Source organism: Siphateles boraxobius, unplaced genomic scaffold (assembly GCF_051911475.1).
Source record: "Siphateles boraxobius isolate OS27281-9 unplaced genomic scaffold, OSU_SipBor_1 16, whole genome shotgun sequence".
In the NCBI taxonomy this organism is placed as follows: Eukaryota; Metazoa; Chordata; class Actinopteri; order Cypriniformes; family Leuciscidae; genus Siphateles; species Siphateles boraxobius.
This window is the reverse complement of record NW_027508766.1, coordinates 7,867,041-7,888,415: the sequence shown is the minus strand read 5'-3', so window position 1 is coordinate 7,888,415 and position 21,375 is coordinate 7,867,041. Positions and strand designations below refer to the sequence as shown.

At 39.3% G+C, this 21,375-nt stretch overlaps 1 protein-coding gene across 1 annotated transcript; it reads left to right on the top strand.

Annotated features, from left to right (window-relative positions):
- The first annotated feature begins 2,323 nt into the window (after window positions 1-2,323).
- Window positions 2,324-18,566, top strand: LOC143739170 (IgGFc-binding protein). Its single transcript, XM_077231397.1, has 26 exons — window positions 2,324-2,341; window positions 2,446-2,496; window positions 2,667-3,839; window positions 3,957-4,297; window positions 4,404-4,977; window positions 5,147-5,751; window positions 5,892-6,462; window positions 6,566-7,164; window positions 7,262-7,826; window positions 7,932-8,128; window positions 10,065-10,203; window positions 10,301-10,905; window positions 11,045-11,615; window positions 11,696-12,294; window positions 12,391-12,955; window positions 13,119-13,315; window positions 13,411-13,549; window positions 13,641-14,245; window positions 14,384-14,954; window positions 15,035-15,633; window positions 15,724-16,288; window positions 16,444-16,640; window positions 16,736-16,874; window positions 16,961-17,289; window positions 17,585-18,143; window positions 18,228-18,566. Coding segments are annotated over exons 2-26 (11,055 nt in total). The 5' UTR covers window positions 2,324-2,341; window positions 2,446-2,447; the 3' UTR covers window positions 18,230-18,566.
- Window positions 18,567-21,375: the final 2,809 nt, after the last annotated feature.

Below are 21,375 nucleotides of genomic sequence, written 5' to 3'. Positions count from 1 at the left end.
TGTGATGCTTATTTTATTCAATAATGCAATATTCATAGTGTACTTTTCAGTAATACTGAAATGTTCTACAAATTATAGTACAACAAAAGTAGCTCTGTCATAGCATTTCAATGATCTGTATTTTGTTATATGTAATGTATTTTGGTCAAGAGATTATATATGCTGCTGTACTTTTTTAATGTACTCTAGGAATTCATTTTGTAATGTACACAAGATATAGTATATTAAAGTTTTCCAGATTTCAAATTGTATGTGTGTGTCTTAACATTTATATTTATTGATTTTTGAACTTTTTAATATTTTTGCATTTTGAATACTGAAACAACAGCTTTGTAATAAACTTGTAGTGTAATGGTAATACATTTTTAATTAGCTGAAACGCTATTGAAATGTTCTTGAACCACATTAAACTGAAGCTTCAAATATATTCTAACTGTAGTTCAAGAAGTATGAAAGTATTTTTTAAATGAATTCTAAAGAAATACACTTAAATTGCACAAAGTGTACTTAAAGTGTACTTGAACTTGTTCCATTTTAACACAATTTAAATATTTAATATATTGCAAATTACTTAAAATTGTTCTTAAGCATATCTTAAAATGCACTTAATATACTTAAAGTTCCAAAATAACACAATTAAAATACACTTAGTAAAGTACATTTCAAATATAAGTACATCGATTAAAAGCACGTTCTGAAGTGTATTTGTGTGTGTGTGTGTGTGTGTGTGTGTGTGTGTGTGTGTGTGTGTGTGTGTGTGTGTGTGTGTGTGTGTGTGTGTGTGTGTGTGGGTGTGGGTGTGGTTTGGTTCTACTTGAATTGCAAATATTACAAAAAATGGGACAGCATTGGGTTTAAACAGACATTTGCCACTATTGACAAACACACACTGGCTGTTTGTATAGTTAGTGGTCTGTGTTTGAAGTATTTTTAATCTCTTATTTCTTTCCCATTTTGTTTAGTGTTATATAAATATTGTATGTATTTATACCAGTTTGAATTTAAATGTTTCAAATAAAATGGGTTTGCTGATGAAAACGTATATTGGATAACAAGTAAATCTGATAAATAAATAAATTAATGTGCAACATTTAAACTATCTATGCTTTCTTTGTGTAACTTACAGGGGGTTATGTTTTAACAACAGCACTCTTTGTAATTGACATATTTTCAGAGAAATGCGAAAACATCATATTAAAGTCGAGACAAAAACACTTTAAAGCAACACGTGTTATAGCACTCAGTTTTCAGAGTCATTAAAGTGTTTAGGGTCATTGTCCGGCTGGAAGACCCATGACCTTTGACAGAGTAAGCTTTCTGATGCTGCCCTCCAAAATGTCTTGATTATTTCAACATGCCATGGGCAAATTCAAGGCACTCTGTGCTAGAGGAAACAAAGCTGCCAAATTGATTTTCACCCAAAAAATCTTTTGGCCCACTTGTTTTGGCCTAGGCGCAAATAAAAGTGCAAGCAAATATCTTCTGATATTACTCTTTAGAGTGACATTAACTTTTCTGAAGGCTCAGGTTTGAGTTAGATAAGGGAAATAACAGCAGGAGTTCTGAGAAGTCTGATCCCTTCAAGTGGAGGATTAGCTAGTTTCACTACACACTATCTAGGCAAATATGTCAGGCAAACAAAGTAATTAAAACACATCAGTTTCTGTTTGTACTGTCAAATTGTTTATACATTTCACTTCAACAGGAAAGCTTGGCAAACATCTTTTACTAAGTCATCTGCCCTGTTTCTGTGTGAACAATGTGTCATAGTACACAGTCACTGACAAAGATTGTAGAAATTAAATGCTAAACCCACATTGCATATCAGATAAATATATATACATGAATAAACATTGCATTTATTTAAAGCATAATCTCCCAAAATTAATTAATAAACTGTGAACACTCAGATAAGCGCGACTAGCAGGAAATGTTAAACTGAAGCCACCGCTGCTAAAGGATGCTCATATGCTTCGTGAATGTTCAATGTATTTAGTGACATGTAGTTTGGTTTGTTTGAAGGAAATGTACACAGTGGTGTGTTCATTTAAATCCAAATACACACACTTCAAACCGTCTGGATCTTTCCCTCCTTTAAGTATATTTGGTTTATAAACTTTAAACGTTAAAAAATTTCTGTCGACAGTTTCATGTTTGTTATAGCAGTGATGCAGAACATTGTTTACAGTATTCTGTTTATTCGCTTCAATTTACACACATTTTTTACGTACCTTAAAAATTTGATTCTGTTTCCGGAAATGATTTTTTTAAGTTACCAGCAATACTATATAAGCCCTCCCTTTTAAAAAAATATTTTGTTCACAAGAGACCTGGCCTTCAGGTAAGTATTGCTCACTCTCTTGAATTACTTATATTCATTCTTTTTAAACTAGATTTAAAACTAAAATCATCAGGAGTGGTAAATGTATTGTTACTCTGTTACAGCCATGGAGACACAATCTATTCTTTTCTGCGTGGCAATTTTAACAGTCACTGGTAAGATAAATTATATTGTATTATAATATAGTTTCTAACCCATAACTTTTTCTACTAGTACTTTGGTAATACTTTTATATACTAATAATATTTGCTTTACTATATATCACTATCTATATATACATTAAAAAAAATGGCATTGACAATATTGTGTTTCTGTTTTACTACAGCGGTCAGTGGATGTCCAATAGGGCGTGAATTCATCACTGCTTTTATGACAAATTACCAATATGGAAAAGCCAGTCTGACTCTCTCCATAACAGCACAGGATTCCCCAGCCACTGTGAAAGTTGAGATAAAGGCACTGAGTTACAGTGAAAATGTGAATATAGGACGAGGTGAGACCAAATGGATTGTCCTGCCAGCAAACACTGAGATCGAAGGTGACGGAGTCTCCCGCAAAACAGTTTCCATCTCTTCTACTGCTCATATCTCGGTTGTATCATCCAACTTAAAGGAAAACACCGGAGACAGCAGTGTGATCTTCCCGATAAATCAACTTGGCAAGAGTTATGTAGTTTTTACTCCAAACACGGGTCCAAGTCCATATAAAAAGCTGGTAGCCATAATCAATGGCAATTATATGAACACAATTGAGATTGTCTCCATTTCAGGATTTTTTTGGAAAGCCAAAACGACCAAAACCATCACTTTGGCTCCCTACGAAGTTTATCAACTTCGCAGTCTGGAAAACTTATCTGGAACGAAAATCAAATCCACGTCTCCAGTAGCTGTCCTGGCTGGACACGAGTGCTCCATGATCATAGGCACCTGTGAGCATGTCTATGAGCAGCTGGTACCAATTGAGTCTCTCTCCAATGAATACCTGGTCCCTGCAATGCATCAGTCCTTCAGCCAAGACACAGCCTATGTGGTTGCCCCAGAGGACAACACTGTTGTGTCCATTTTCAATAGGCATAAGTATCCACAAAAAAGATATCTAAATTCTGGAGAAGTTTTAGCTGTTGATTTGAGCAGAAATGCTAAGCTCATCCAAAGTAGCAAAAACATCATGGTAATGTATTTCAGTAGCAACTTTCCAAATGATGAGTTTCTAACCAATGTCATACCAACCTCTGATATGTCAAAATCATGGACCATTCACTCTCAAGATGGCTATGATAACACTGTTGTTGTTGTTGCTGAAGCAGCATCAGCCTCCACTATCAGCGGTTCACTAAAATGGAAAACGTTCCCTGCTAATGACAAATATGTATGGGCTACCAAGTCAATTGGTTTGCAGAAAGGTCCCATTACCATATCAGGTGGTTCGCTGATGGCTGCTTATGTTTTTGGTGGGAAACCAAGGCATGGATATGCCACAACAGGAGTGTGTAACACAGGTAAGAAATCATGACTGAACAATGTGTTCCTTGTTTGTACAATCAGTCAGAAATGACATATGAACGATAACTGATCGAAATGACACACAAAAAAAAAACTTTCTTGTGTTCCCTAAGTTTTTACGTCAACACCGCCTCCACCAGACCCCTGTGAGACTGTTAAGTGCCGTCAGCAGGAAGAGTGCAGAAAGGGTGTCTGCGTCCCCACTTCCACTGCCACATGTCAAGCAGTTGGCGATCCTCATTACAAAACATTTGATGGAAAATTATTTGACTTTCAGGGAACTTGTACCTATGTCATGGCAAACAATACAAAGCCTCAAAAAGGCCTCGTACCGTTCACCATCTTGGCAAAGAATAATCACCGGGGAAGTAAAAGGGTTGCATATGTAAGGACGGTTTCTGTCCTTGTTTACAATCACACCGTGGTGGCTGGCAGCCAAAGAGGAGTAGTAGAGGTAAAAGTAAAAAGCACTTTATAACGATTTTTGATGCAATTAAAACCACACTGTACAATAAGTAAATCTCTTTCTTTGGTGTTTGTGTTCTTGTTTTTCATTCTAGTTTGATGGTGAAAATACTTACCTGCCTTTGACTGTAGATGGTGGCAAAATAAAAGTGGATCAGAGGGGATGGAATGTTATTATATCAACGGATTTTGGCTTAGAGGTTAAATATGACTGGAATATGATGTTGTATATCACAGCTCCAAGCAGCTATTTCCAGACTGTAGGTGGTCTTTGTGGAAACTATAATGGTGACCGAAGAGATGAATATATTGATCCCAAAGGCAAGGTGCTCTCCAATGTCATTGAGTTTGCCAAGACCTGGAAAGTTCCAGATAATGATTTGTTTTGTAATGATGACTGTAATGGACAATGCCCAAGTTGCCCTTTAAATCTTCAAGAGGAGTACAAAAAAGATACAAACTGTGGTGTCATGGCTAAAACTGATGGGCCATTTGCTAATTGCCACAACACTGTGGATCCCCACATGTATGTAGATAATTGTGTCTATGATGTCTGTATTAACAACGGTATCAGAAACTTCCTCTGCAACAACATTCAAAGCTACGTTGATGCTTGCATGTCAGCTGGAATCAAAATCACTGGAAAGTGGAGGACACTTTCCAACTGCCGTAAGTGCATATGTATATATGTGAGATTTCAATTTATTCAATATTTAGATTAAAGAAGTGTGAATGGAACATTGGTGCTGTTTGTTCAGTTATGCTAAGATTTTGGTAGACAATTAATGTGACATATAATCTGAATATTTATATTTTTGTTTTCCTCTTCTCCTCCAAGCTCTGGACTGTCCAGTCAACATGCATTATGATGCCTGCGGCACTGCCTGTGCCCCCTCTTGTGCTGATCGTGATGCCCCAGTCAAGTGCACACTGCCATGTGTGGAAGGCTGCCAGTGTAATGCAGGTTTTGTCCGCAGTGGAGATGAATGCATACCTCTGAAAAGGTGTGGCTGCACGTACAAAGGCCGATATTATCTAGCTGAGCAGACATTTTGGAGTGACAATAAATGCACAGAGAAATGTGTGTGCAACCCTCAAACTGGAAAGGTTGATTGTACAATGACTAAATGTAAGAAGTCCCAAGTGTGTGACACACGGAATGGAGTAAGAGATTGTTACCCAATGTCCTATAGTACCTGCCAGGGTGCAGGGGATCCACACTACCGCACATTTGATGGTAAATCCTTTGACTTTCAAGGAACCTGTACCTATTATTTGTCCAAGCTACTCAATAGAGCTGACCCATCATTGATACCTTTTGAGGTACTGGTCAAGAATGAGAACAGAGGAAGAAACATGGCAGTTGCTTACACTAAGACTGTATCCTTAACAGTCTATAGATACACAATTGTCTTGAGTAAAGATGACCCAGGCAAAGTAAAGGTCAGTACATTTAAAACTCATATACAAATAATATGAATAACTGCATAAAGGCATGAACAAATGTCATTACATGCTAACCTACAAAAAAAAAATTCTTTTAACAAATGTTTGTTAATTAGTTGGTAACTTGTGTCCTAAAGGTCAACAATCTGTATGTGAATTTGCCATTTGAACAAGAAGATCGTCAATTCTCCATATTCCGCAGTGGATACTTTGGTGTGATAAAAACTGACTTTGATCTGACATTGAAATTCAACTGGGATAGCCACGTAGCACTGACTCTCCCCAGCACTTACTACAGTCAAGTGGGGGGGCTTTGCGGCAACTGGAATGACAATGTCAATGATGATTTGCTGACTCCTGACAAAACCCTTGCCGCAACCCCAACCATTTTTGGAACCAGCTGGAAAGTCAAGGATGACCCTGGATGCTCAGATGGATGTCAGGGCAAAGCATGTCCTAAATGTGATGCCATGGAGAGAAACAAAGTCACTTTTACAAAGCCTTGCAGCAAAATCACTGACAAACAAGGACCATTTAAAGGCTGCCATAATAAAGTGAATCCAAATCAGTTTTATGAGGATTGTGTGTATGATATGTGTATGTACGGTGGTCATTCATCAGCACTCTGCAGTGCTCTTACTGCATACACAGCTGCTTGCCAAGATGCACTTGGCCAAGTGGAATCCTGGAGAACCGACAGTTTCTGCCGTTAGTATTCATTCCAACAACATTTACTTCTCTTTAAGATTTTTAAATACATGTAACTATTGTAAATATTGTGAAAATAGTCCTTAATATAATTTTTCCACAGCTGCATCCTGTATGGATAACAGCCACTATGAGGTTTGTGCAACAGGATGTTCCCAGACATGCAATGGCCTCACTGAGCCCAGGGGCTGTGAGGGGACTCCCTGCATTGAAGGCTGTATTTGTGATGAGGGCTTTGTCCTGAGTGATGGTGAATGTGTGCCTATGGAACAGTGTGGCTGTTCTTACGAGGGCCATTACTATCAACTGAGTCAGGGATTCTTCCCTCAGGACAAGTGCCAGCAGAGATGTGTCTGCAAAGAGAATGGAAGAGTTCAGTGTAATGATGGATTCACCTGCAAACCAAATGAGAAGTGCCAGGTTCTGAATGGAGTTCTGGGCTGTTTCCCAGAGAGCAAAGCCATTTGCTCAGTGTCAGGCTTTGGGCTTTATCAGACATTCGATGGAAAGTCCTTCACTGTTGAAGGAGACTGTGAGTATAGATTGGCAGAGACAGCTCAGAACAAGGACGAGGACATGAACTCTTTCAGTGTATTAGTCAAACAGCAGTCCTTCTCTGAGATGGTCTTTACTCGAAGAGTGGAAATACAAATAGAACAATCCACGATTACTTTGCTGCCCGGCCACATCTGGGAGGTTCAGGTAATGTACTGGCTACTGAAACGCTAACAATAGTTTTAAGTGATTAAATACTGTTGTCTAAAATGTTAAAGTTTTATTTTGCTTTTTTTTTTTACAGGTGGACAATGTTAAAACCAATCTCCCCGTGACTGTGGAGAAAGGACTGGCACAGGTCTATCAGAGTGGTGTTAACATTGTTGTGGAAACAGATTTTGGATTGAAACTGACATATGATACAGTCTCCATGGCCAAAATCGAGATCCCATCCACTTTTAAAAACATAGTCAAAGGTCTCTGTGGTAACTACAATGGAAACAGCGCAGATGATTTTCTCCTGTCAGGCGGTATTCAGACATCTTCTGTGGTAGATTTTGCTGAGTCCTGGGTTTCGCTATCAGACAAACTGATGTGCCAAACAATTTGTGGCTCCAAATGTTTAAATCCGGACAAAGACAAACAGACAGAGGCAGAAACAGCTTGCAGTATGCTAATCACAGAAAAGGGACCATTTTCTGGTTGTTACGAAAAAATTTCACCTCAGAAATTCTTTGATGAATGCGTTAAAGATATGGCAGCACAACCAAAAGACAAGACAGTTCACTGTCGCCACATACAAAGGTATGTTGCCAGCTGTCAAGAGATTGGGACGTCAATCAAAAACTGGAGGAATAATACCTTCTGTCGTAAGTGGCTGCATACTTTAGGTTTAAAAATAACCCTCCTCTAGCCTATCTCCTAAATGCACCAAACCGTATGTTTTTCTTTAAAATTTCACTGTTTTCTTCCAGCACTCACATGTTTCAAAAACAGTCACTATGAACTCTGTGCTGACATCTGTTCCTCGACCTGTGCAAGCCTGACAAACTCACAGAAATGCCCAATGTGTCAGGAGGGATGTCAGTGTGATGATGGCTTTTTGTTTGATGGAGGTGAATGTACGACTTTTGATGATTGTGGTTGTAATATAAATGGAAAGTTTTACAAGGTGAGAATCTATCTGGTCTGTTCTTTTCATTTTATTTTTACTTTATTTATTGTTAATAGTACTCAAACATGACACCAGTGACACAGTGGCGGTTCTAGACCATTTCAACTGGGGGGGCCAAGCTGGGGCCAGTTGTGCTGTTAGAGGGGCCAGTTGCATTTAGACCTTATTGTTGTCATATCATTTTCTGCACTGCACTGCAGGCATTAACAGGCAAAATACCATGTTTATAATCATTCAACAATGTATTTGCATTTCCATTATATTTTTACATTTGCATTACATATTCAGTATTAGTCACAGTAACTGTAATTGACACGATGTCCTTCTTTCTCGATTTTGTAAAATCGAATTTAAAGCTTTTTAAAACCTGAAGAAATCAAAATTCATACCGTACATTAGGGGTGTGCAATATTGACAAAAATATATCTCAATATTTTCAATGTTTTTTTGATGATTAGATGATATTTTACTGATTGTGTTTTTGTGCTGGTGACATGGCTGGTTTAGGCCAGTTGTTGACAGCAGACTCAAAAAGATATTCATATTTTTTAATATTCTATGCAGTGGTCAGTTAACAGCAGGGACCGAAATTCATTTTTTAATTAATTTTTAATTAATTTAATTTGCCACCTTAAATTGATTTCCAGGGGCATTTTCACCTATATATGGACATTCTTTCTAAACTTATTTAGAGTTATGAATCACCTTTTATGTCAAATACTAACATACAAATTAGACAGTAATTATACTTATTTATACAATAATACTTAATTATACAATAATTATACCGTACCACTGTTACCAGTCAAATTAAATCATTTAATCAAAATCCATCTTTGCAGTCTAAAGGAGACACAGAAGTGGCATTAATATATTTACACTCCATTCACAATTGCATAAATAAAGCTATGCGATTTTTTTTAAATCAATATTTAAACATGAAATTATTTCAAATTTTAACGTTTTAATTAAAGGGTACTTTAAATATGAAACTAAAACCGCCAGTAGGCGGCGGCAAGTCACTGTCTTAATAAGTGAGTTGAAGGATTCATTCATTCAACCGATTCGTTCAAACGGCTGATTCATTCGGGAAAGAAGCAAGTGATTCCTTCAAAACGCGGATTTCAGTCAAGAAATCATCGCTGTCTGTTGCATTGAGACTCTGCTACGATTTCATTTTGAAATTCTAGTCGGCGAAATAAAGGGAAAACAAACAATATTGACAATATTGTGTCTAAAATGTAACGCCCAATGTTAACTTATTGTTAATTCAACTGTTGTATAAGATCAATATCACAGTTGCAATTGTGCACGGGAAAACAGCACTCTTGCTGATGTGATATTCTAATATAAGAACATAATATGATATAAATATAAGACATAAACTAATTTGGGGACATAGCCTACCTATCTATGAACCGCACACAGCAGTGAAAGGAAGAGAGACAAATGCGATGTCAGCTCACAGTGCATCGTATACATTTAAAACATTGATTACAATTTCATAATAGACAATACACATCGCACACCCGATACGCACATAAAGAATGAACTTGCAACTGAACTGACATTTACCAGATTTCTCCTTCTCTCCTCTCTCGCGTGCAGGAGACAGACGTTATTCTGCCGCGATTCCCGCGAATGTGATGCGAATTGTCACGTGAACAAGCAAATCCACAAAGATAGAATAATAAAAAAATAATATGCATACAACGAAAACAACGATAGCAAAAAAAAACAGTTTTGTAAAAAATATTTCACACTCCACATTTAGGGGGGCCACAAGGGGGGCCAAGCTTGTTGTCACAGGGGCACGGGCCCCCCTGGCCCCCCCTCTAGAACCGCCACTGCAGTGACACCAACCACAGAAAAAAACAATGTTTTTTTATCTCTCTAATCAAAATATCATACATTTCTTTAATATATTCTGCAGTCTGGTGAGACAGTAATTCGGGGAGAGTGTGAAGAGAAATGCTTCTGCAAAGCCGGAGTGTTCTCATGTGAACCCTTGGAATGTAATGAAGATCAGATCTGTGGCAAAAAAGATGGTGCCATTGGGTGCTACAGCAAAGGTATTTATGTTTATAAGAAGTGTACCATGAAAGCAAAATATATGTTTATATACCTGGTATTTACATTTTCTCTATTTTCTCTGTTTAATCCTTCAAGCAACTTACTGTCCAGTCAACATGCATTATGATGCCTGCGGCACTGCCTGTGCCCCCTCTTGTGCTGATCGAGATGGTCCAGCTGAGTGCACACTGCCATGTGTGGAAGGCTGCCAGTGCAATGCAGGTTTTGTCCGCAGTGGAGATGAATGCATACCTGTAAAAAAGTGTGGCTGCACTTACAAAGGCCGATATTATCTAGCTGGGCAGACATTTTGGGGTGAGAAACAATGCACAGAGAAATGTGTGTGCAACCCTCAAACTGGAAATGTTGAATGCACACCATCAAAGTGTAATAATCCCCTAGTGTGTGGCACACGGAATGGAGTAAAAGATTGTTACCCAATGTCCTATAGTACCTGCCAGGGTGCAGGGGATCCACACTACCGCACATTTGATGGTAAAGCCTTTGATTTCCAAGGAACCTGTACCTATTATTTGTCCAAGCTACTCAAGGCAGCTGACCCATCATTGATACCTTTTGAGGTGCTGGTCAAGAATGAGAACAGAGGAAGAAACATGGCAGTTGCTTACACTAAGACTGTATCCATAACAGTCTATGGATACACAATTGTCTTAAGTAAGGAAAGTCCACGCAAAGTGAAGGTCAGTTCATCTAAAATACTCTTCTACCTGTAATACGAATAACTGCATGCATAGCAAGTCAAATGTTACTGTACACTCACCTACAAAAAAATACACATGGTTTTGAATATTAATTTATTTGGATGAATTTGTCTTAAAGGTCAACAACCTGTATGTGAAATTGCCATATGAACTAGAAGATGGTCGACTTTCAATATTCTACAGTGGGTACTTTGGTGTGATAAAAACTGACTTTGATCTGACATTGAAATTCAACTGGGATAGTCACGTAGCACTGACTCTCCCCAGCACTTACTACAGTAAAGTGGATGGACTTTGTGGCAACTGGAATGACAATGTCAATGATGATTTGCTTACTCCTAACAACACACTTGCTTCAAACCCAACCATTTTTGGAACCAGCTGGAAAGTCAAGGATGACCCTGGATGCTCAGATGGATGTCAGGGCAAAGCATGTCCTAAATGTGACGCCACGGAGAGAAACCAAGTCACTTTTACAAAGCCATGCAGCAAAATCACTGACAAACAGGGACCATTCAAAGGCTGCCATAATAAAGTGAATCCAAATCAGTTTTATGAGGATTGTGTGTATGATATGTGTATGTACGGTGGTCATTCGTCAGCACTCTGCAGTGCTCTTACTGCATACACAGCTGCTTGCCAAGATGCACTTGGCCAAGTGGAATCCTGGAGAACCGACAATTTCTGCCGTTAGTATTTCTTTATTTCAAATATAATTATAACTCATTACTCTAGTTTGACATTAGTTCTTAATATGATCTGTCCACAGCTACAAACTGTAGGGCACACAGCCATTATGAGATTTGTGCGACAGGATGCCCCCAGACGTGCAGTGGCCTCACTGAGCCCAAGAGCTGTAAGGGAACTCCCTGTGTTGAAGGTTGCACATGTGACAAAGGCTTTGTCCTGAGTGATGGCGAGTGTGTGGCTGCACAGCAGTGTGGCTGTACTGAGAAGGGCCAGTACTATCAGCTGGGTCAGGAATTTTTCCCCCAGGACAAGTGCCAGCAGAGATGTGTCTGCAAAGAGAATGGAAGAGTTCAGTGTATTGATGGATTCACCTGCAAACCAAACGAGAAGTGCCAGGTTCTGAATGGAGTTCTGGGCTGTTTCCCTGAGAGCAAAGCCATTTGCTCAGTATCAGGCTTTGGGCTTTATCAGACATTCGATGGGAAGTCCTTCACTGTTGAAGGAGACTGTGAGTATAGATTGGCAGAAACAGCTCAGAACAAGGATAAGGACATGAACTCTTTCAGTGTATTAGTCAAACAGCAGTCCTCCTCTGAGATTGTCTTTACTCGAAGAGTGGAAATACAAATAAAACAATCCACGATTACTTTGCTGCCCGGCCACATCTGGATGGTTAAGGTAATGTACTGGCTACTGAAACTCTAAAAATAGTTTTAAGTGATTAAATACTGTTGTCTAAAATGTCTAAGTTTTATGTTGGTGTTTTCATTACAGGTGGACAACGTTAAAACCAATCTCCCTGTGACTGTGAATGATGGACTGGTACAAGTTTATCAGAGTGGTGTTAACATTGTTGTGGAAACAGATTTTGGATTGAAACTGACATATGATACAGTGTCCATGGCCAAAATCGAGATCCCATCCACTTTTAAAAACGTGGTCAAAGGTCTCTGTGGTAACTACAATGGAAACAGCGCAGATGATTTTCTCCTGCCAGATGGTATTCAGACATCTTCTGTGGTAGATTTTGCTGAGTCCTGGGTTTCACCATCAGACAAAATGATGTGCCAAACTATTTGTGGCCCGAAATGTTTAAATCCGGACAAAGACAAACAGACAGAGGCAGAAACAGCTTGCAATATGCTAGTCACAGAGAAGGGACCATTTACTGGTTGTTACGAAAAAATTGCACCTCAAAAATTCTTCGATGAATGTGTTAAAGATGTGGCTGCACAACCAAAAGACAAGACAGTTCACTGTCGCCACATACAAAGGTATGTTGCCAGCTGTCAAGAGATTGGGACATCAATCAACAACTGGAGGAATAACACCTTCTGTTGTAAGTGTCTGCATGTTCCAAGAATAATTCTCTTCTTGCTTATCCTCTTTTTGGCCTTCTTTTCATGTGACCTTTAGTCGAGGAAGATACTATGTAAAATTAAATATTCTCTCTAAAAAATGCTTTCTGAGCCAGTCTTTAAAAACAATCTTGTATTCTTCAGCACTCGGGTGTTCGGCAAACAGTCACTATGAGCTTTGTGCTGACACTTGTTCTTCGACCTGTGCCAGCCTGACTAACTCACAGAATTGTCCACCATGTCAGGAAGGATGTCAGTGTGATGATGGCTTCTTGTTTGATGGAGGTGATTGTAAGAATTTGCAGGACTGTGGTTGTAATGTAGATGGAAAGTTTTACAAGGTGAGAAACCATTCCAGTTTCTTTCTTGCAGTAGTCAAACATCGCACTAGTCAAAGGAAAAAACTGACACTTGTTGTCTCTTATTTTTTCTGCAGTCAGGTGAGACAGTCATTCAAGCACAGTGTAAAGAGAAATGCCTCTGCAAAGCCGGAGTGTTCTCCTGTGAACCATTGAAATGTGATGCGGATCAGATCTGTGGCAAAAAAGATGGTGCCGTTGGGTGCTACAACAAAGGTATTCATATTTATAACAAGTGTACCATACAAAATATATGTTTATACCAGGCATTTCAATTTTCTCTCTTTTCTCTGTTTAATCCTTCAAGCAACTTACTGTCCAGTCAACATGCATTATGATGCCTGCGGCAAAGCCTGTGCTCCCACTTGTGTTGATCGAGATGCCCCAGACAAGTGCACACTGCCATGTGTGGAAGGCTGCCAGTGCAATGCAGGTTTTGTCCGCAGTGGAGATGAATGCATACCTGTAAAAAAGTGTGGCTGCACTTACAAAGGCCAAGTTTATCTAGCAGAGCAGACATTTTGGGGTGAGAAACAATGCACAGAGAAATGCGTGTGCAACCCTCAAACTGGAAATGTTGAATGCACACCATCAAAGTGTAAGAATACCCTAGTGTGTGACATGCAGAATGGAGTGAAAGATTGTTACCCAATGTCCTATAGTACCTGCCAGGGTGCAGGGGATCCACACTACCGCACATTTGATGGTAAAGCCTTTGATTTCCAAGGAACCTGTACCTATTATTTGTCCAAGCTACTCAATACAGCTGACCCATCATTGATACCTTTTGAGGTGCTGGTCAAGAATGAGAACAGAGGAAGAAACATGGCAGTTGCTTACACTAAGACTGTATCCATAACAGTATATGGATACACAATTGTCTTAAGTAAGGAAAGCCCTCGCAAAGTGAAGGTCAGTTCGTAAAAAAGACTATTCTACCTGTAATACGAATAACTGCATGCATAGCAAGTCGAATGTTACTGTACACTCACCTACAAAAAATACACATGGTTTTGAATATTAATTTATTTGGATGAATTTGTCTTAAAGGTCAACAACCTGTATGTGAAATTGCCATATGAACTAGAAGATGGTCGACTTTCAGTTTTCTACAGTGGTAACTTTGGCGTGATAAAAACTGACTTTGATCTGACATTGAAATTCAACTGGGATAGTCACGTAGCACTGACTCTCCCCAGCACTTACTACAGTAAAGTGGGGGGACTTTGTGGCAACTGGAATGACAATGTCAATGATGATTTGCTTACTCCTGAAAAAACCCTTGCTGCAACCCCAACCATTTTTGGAACCAGCTGGAAAGTCACGGATGACCCTGGATGCTCAGATGGATGTCAGGGCAAAGCATGTTCTAAATGTGACGCCACAGAGAGAAACCAAGTCACTTTTACAAAGCCATGCAGCAAAATCACTGACAAACAGGGACCATTCAAAGGCTGCCATAATAAAGTGAATCCAAATCAGTTTTATGAGGATTGTGTGTATGATATGTGTATGTACGGTGGTCATTCGTCAGCACTCTGCAGTGCTCTTACTGCATACACAGCTGCTTGCCAAGATGCACTTGGCCAAGTGGAATCCTGGAGAACCGACAGTTTCTGCCGTTAGTATTGCTTTATTTCAAATATAATTATAACTCATTACTCTAGTTTGACATTAGTTCTTAATATAATCTGTCCACAGCTACAAACTGTAAGGCACACAGCCACTATGAGATTTGTGCGACAGGATGCCCCCAGACGTGCAGTGGCCTCAGTGAGCCCAAGAGTTGTAAGGGAACTCCCTGTGTTGAAGGTTGCACATGTGACAAAGGCTTTGTCATGAGCGATGGTGAGTGTGTGGCTGCACAGCAGTGTGGCTGTACTGAGAAGGGCCAGTACTATCAGCTGGGTCAGGAGTTCTACCCTCAGGACAAGTGCCAGCAGAGATGTGTCTGCAAAGAGAATGGAAGAGTTCAGTGTAATGATGGATTCACCTGCAAACCAAACGAGAAGTGCCAGGTTCTGAATGGAGTTCTGGGCTGTTTCCCAGAGAGCAAAGCCATTTGCTCAGTGTCAGGCTTTGGGCTTTATCAGACATTCGATGGAAAGTCCTTCACTGTTGAAGGAGACTGTGAGTATAGATTGGCAGAGACAGCACAGAACAAGGATAAGGACATAAACTCTTTCAGTGTATTAGTCAAACAGCAGTCCTCCTCTGAGATAGTCATTACTCGAAGAGTGGAAATACAAATAAAACAATCCACGATTACTTTGCTTCCCGGCCACATCTGGGAGGTTCAGGTAATGTACTGATTACTTAAAGACTAACAATAGTTTTAAATTATCAAAGACTGTTGCCTAAAATGGTTTATGTTGCTATTTTTTTTACAGGTGGACAACATTAAAACCAATCTCCCCGTGACTGTGAATGATGGACTGGTACAAGTCTTTCAGAGCGGTGTTAACATTGTTGTGGAAACAGATTTTGGATTGAAACTGACATATGATACAATCTCCATGGCCAAAATCGAAATCCCATCCACTTTTAAAAACGTAATCAAAGGTCTCTGTGGTAACTACAATGGAAACAGCGCAGATGATTTTCTCCTGCCAGATGGTATTCAGACATCTTCCGTGGAGTACTTCGCTGAGGCCTGGGTTTCACCATCAGATAAAATAATGTGCCAAACTATTTGTGGCCCGAAATGTTTAAATCCAGACAAAGACAAACAGACAGAGGCAGAAACAGCTTGCAGTATGCTAATCACAGAGAAGGGACCATTTTCTGGTTGTTATGAAAAAATTACACCTCAGAAATTCTTTGATGAATGTGTTAAAGATGTGGCTGCACAACCAAAAGACAAGACAGTTCAGTGTCGCCACATACAAAGGTTTGTTGCCAGCTGTCAAGAGATTGGGATATCAATCAACAACTGGAGGAATAAAACCTTCTGTCGTAAGTGTCTGCATGTTCCTCAAATTACCCTCTTCTTGCTTGTCCTCTTGCTGGCCTTCTTTTTACATAGCTTTTAGTTGAAGAAGATACTGTGTAAAATTAAATATTCTGTCAACAAACTGATTACTGAGCCAGTCTCTAAAAACTTCTTCCAGCACTCGAGTGTTCGGCAAACAGTCACTATGAGCTTTGTGCTGACACTTGTTCTTCAACCTGCGCCAGCCTGACTAACTCACAGAATTGTCCACCATGTCAGGAAGGATGTCAGTGTGATGATGGCTTCTTGTTTGATGGAGGTGATTGTAAGACTTTGCAGGACTGTGGTTGTAATGTAGATGGAAAGTTTTACAAGGTGAGAAACCATTCCAGTTTCTTTCTTGCAGAGGTAAAACATCACACTAGTCACAGGAAAAAACTGACACTTGTTGTCTCTTATTTTTTCTGCAGTCAGGTGAGACAGTCATTCAAGGACAGTGTAAAGAGAAATGCCTCTGCAAAGCCGGAGTGTTCTCCTGTGAACCATTGAAATGTGATGCAGATCAGATCTGTGACAAAAAAGAAGGTGTAAATGGGTGCTACAAGAAAGGTAAGTACATCTAAAATGAACATTGTAAAGAATTTTCCAATTAGGTTTAAATGAAACTATAATACAGATGTACACCTCTGTTTCAGATCCTTGCAGTAACTATGAGTGCCGTGAACAAGAGTACTGCACTGTAAAGGACAATAAGGCACTGTGCGTTGCAAAGTCAAAGGCCTCTTGCATTGCCAAAGGAGATCCTCATTACAAAACCTTTGATGGAAGCCACTACTCCTTCCAGGGTACTTGCTCCTATACTTTAGTTAAAACTTCAGGCAAAGACCTAACACTAACACCTTTCAGCATCGTTAACAAGAATGAGATGCTCAAAGGCACACGTGGTTCTTACGTGAAGTCAGCCACCATTACAGTCAGAGGACATGACATCACTTTCATTCAAGGCAACCGCAATCATGTGACAGTAAGTCAGTACCATCAAGTCAGTGTTAAAACATCTCAGTGTCCCTCTAAGGTAATATTGTATATCAGGGAAAGCCAACCTTGCACCCTGAGGGCTACCAACAGACTTCAGTTCCGACCTTGCGCCAACACACCTGCTATTTTCAAGTCATTTTCAGCTTAATTGGCTGGTTCAGATGTGTTCAATTAGGGTTGGAGCTAAAATCTCAAGGAGCAGGGTCGACTACCCCTGTTGTACACTTTGTAAATTCTCTATTTAATATGTATGTTGCTTGCTCTCGTTTTATCCTATTCAGATTGATGGCACAGTTTCAAACCTTCCTGTAAGTTTAAACTCTGAGGGGATCAACATAACGCAATCGGGCACTACAGGGGTCCTGCAAACAGATTTTGGCTTGGAGGTCATGTTTAATTGGGCAGATACCCTCATGGTGACATTGTCCAGTAGCTATTATAATAACATAGTTGGAATGTGTGGAACCTACAGTAATGACCTGCAGGATGATTATGTCACACCGAGTGGTAACAGCATGACAGACATCACAGAATGGGCGCAGTCTTGGAGTGTCCCTGAAAGCAACAGAAACTGCTGGCACTTTCCCCCTTGCTCAGATGATAAGAAGTTACTATATAGTGGACAAAGCTACTGTGGCTTGTTAGAGAATGCGAAGGGCCCATTTGCCCAGTGCCATGACATAATCTCAAAGAGGCGATTCGCTGCTGACTGCCTTTTCCAAATGTGTCTCAATGATGGAAGTCAAAATGCTTTCTGCAATGCCTTCAATAATTATGTGTCCTCTTGTGCACTGGTAAAGGCTGACGTGTCTCCAGAGTGGAAACGGCTCACTAACTGCTGTAAGTCACGGCCATGACTCAAAATTTTTGTTTAATATAGGTTACATTAAAGCTAACACCTTTCCTATCTTTTATTCCCAACAGGATGAAGATTATTTTGGATGAAGAAGTCCCTTCGATCCAAGTGAAAATGCAAATGACTAAATAAATAATATTCTGTTTTGCATTTCACGGTTAATATATTGACATATAACATAAAACAGTTTTTGTCATTACTTAATATCACATTATGTAATATTAGACTTGGTGTTTAAAATGTATGTTTAAGTGAGTTTCTTTTCTTGAATGACTACATTCTGTATAGATTTGTCCTATCCACAAATCAGTATATGGTTAATCTTGGGTTAAATTACTATGTTTGAAACTTGATTTATTCCTTCAAATGCCTCCATAATTAACATTCTTATTAAAGTCTTGCATCTATGTGCATTGTGTTGATTTCATTTAGCTGTGTCATTTCCTGTGTATGTTATTATAAGTGTCAAAAGGCATTAACAGAAATATAGTTTATGCCAACTGTATGTCAGCTTCTAATATTGGCAAATCAATAATTGGGAAGTATTTTATATTGACATTTAACTGCTCCAGACGCATCAAAGCATCCACCAATTTGCAACAGTTAATATTTCAGATGCTGTTCAACACTCAGACTTACCAATGAATTTTAATTGAAAATGCTACATTGTCCAGCCTAAGAATATATATAGTGTATTTCATAAGTATTCAAAACCCTTTATTTCACATTTTGTTATGTTGCTGTCTTATGTTAAACTGCTTTACATTAGTTTTTTCCCCACATAAATCTACAGTGCATACACCATAATGACAAAAGAAAATGACAACTTTGACAACTTTGAAAATATATTAAAAACAGAAATAAGTACATTACATAAGAATTAAAATCCTTAAATCAGTACGTAGTTAAAGCACTTTTACATTTTGGGGATTTTCTGCCATTCTACCCCTCAAATCCTCTCAAGCTCCGTCAGGTTGGATGGGGACCATCGGTGGACAGCCATTTTCAGGTTTCTCCAAAGATGCAGTTAGGTCCATATATATTTGGACACAGCAGTGGCGGAACTAGAGTTTTATACATGGGGTGGCCACTGCTACTTTCGGGGGTACACAGTACACACACACACACACACACACACACACTGGAAAAGCTTGTGGAAGGAATTGGGTCACTCTGTTTGTGTCTATAAGTGTTGAACATCCAACATATTTGCAGAAAACAAAGCTGAAGCACCAAGTAGATAAGATACCGCATGTGTCTGTTATGAACTGCTGCGTTTATTTACAAAAAAACTCACATTTACAAAAAAAATATATCTATATTTTATCTTTTATTATATATAGCAGGCATCAAGCAGACATGTCCCTGAAAAAGTTAAACAATTTTATTGCCCATCACTATAAAATCTTTTACATCTAATTACAACATAATTCTTTCTTTATAATAATTTATAATTCTAATTATTTAATTTATAATTATTTTTTTTGTGTTCATTTTTGGGTGAACTATCCTTTTAATCTGGCAAAATCATCTCAACTTAAATTCCTGAATTGGGTATGTGTTACGCCCTTACTAGGGAGCAACAATGAAGGAGGAAGAAACGTTAACGGCGGTTACAATACTCTCTTTATTTACACATTCTTCGTGACAAAAACTGTCTCTCAAGTTCTCTCAAGCTTTCGCAATACGCCGCAACGCCGATCAACATCTCGGTCCTGGCCAGGGATCGATGTGACAGAATGGAACGCTCCCTGAGGACACCAAACAGGAAGCTTTTATTGACAGGCACACCTGTGCACCGGTGCACCCAATCCACCTGATTACCCCCTCAGCTTCGCAGCGCACCTGTAGGAGGAGCAAAACACACCCAGACACGGCAAAAACCACAATACAAAGTATACAGCCGTGACACTTCCCCCCCTTTAAAAAAAAGGAAACTTATAAGTTTCCGCCAACAATAATCATTCATAACCGCATTAACAAATATAATTTAAGTATAGGCCTATACATACCCAATAACAACAACATTCCTCCCCCCCCACCCCCGTGAATAAAGTAGCTAATAAATAGAAAAACAAACCTGTTAACGCTTCATCCAAGGCACAACCTAAGAATTGTTCTACAAGGGTGCCCTAGACAGTGCATCGGCCACTATATTTTCTGAGCCCTTCAAATGCCTAACATCTAAATGAAAGGGCTGAAGGAAAAGGCACCAACGCATCAACCGTTGATTTGGATTTTTAAGAGAATGTAAAAATGTAAGCGGATTATGATCACTATAAACTATTACCGCTGCACTGTTCCCACCTACATACACTTCGAAATTTTGGAGTGCTAAAATTAACGCAAGGGCCTCCTTTTCAATTGTGGAGTAGTTCCTTTGATGACTATTGAACTTCCGCGAGAAAAAAACAAACCGGCCGCTCAATACCCGTATCATCCTCTTGAATCATCCCCCTGCTCCCTCTTTAATGGCATCAACCTGATTTTTAAAAGTTTTCTCCAGCTGAGGTGCCATTAGGACAGGTGTCATAGGTAACAACGATTTTACTGTCTCAAAGGCATTCTGACAAGACTCAGACCAAACAAACAAAGCTTTGTCTTTCAATAGGTTCGTTAAAGGAGCAACAACCGTAGAAGAATTCCTACAAAAACAGCGGTAGAATCCCACCAGACCTAGAAAGCTCATTAACTCCTTTTTAGTGTTCGGAACAGGATATTCATCTATTGCTCTCACCTTCTCCCTCACTGGACGCACCTGTCCTTGCCCCACTATCTTACCGAGATACGTAACGGTCGCTCCTGCAAATTCGCACTTAGCAAGATTCAGTGTAAGATTTGCTTGAGAAAGACAGACTAAAAGTAACCGTAACCGTTTAAGATGTTCTGACCATTTATCACTTACCACGATCGTATCATCCAAATAAACAGTCACGCCTTTCAGTCCCGCTATTACTCTATTCATCATTCTTTGAAACATCGCCGGTGCGTTTCGAAGACCGAAGCTCATAACCCGGTAAGAAAATAATCCGTTAGGTGTTATAAATGTTGGAAACCTCGCGCGCGCGTTCTGTCAGCGGAATCTGCCAATAGCCTTTAAGTAAATCGAATTTTGTCACAAATTTCGCGGCACCGACCTGATCGACACAGTCCTCCATTCTCGGCAGAGGAAAGGAGTCTGGTCTTGTAACAGAATTCAGTTTCATGTAATCTGTG

Bases quoted from the DNA above. Each gene is read 5' to 3' on its own strand.
- LOC143739170 (XM_077231397.1), top strand. From the start codon at position 2,448: ATGGAGACACAATCTATTCTTTTCTGCGTGGCAATTTTAACAGTCACT. The intron at 10,204-10,300 runs GTATTTATGTTT...TAATCCTTCAAG, and splicing joins CATTGGGTGCTACAGCAAAG to CAACTTACTGTCCAGTCAAC. The intron at 13,316-13,410 runs GTGAGAAACCAT...TTTTTTCTGCAG, and splicing joins TAGATGGAAAGTTTTACAAG to TCAGGTGAGACAGTCATTCA.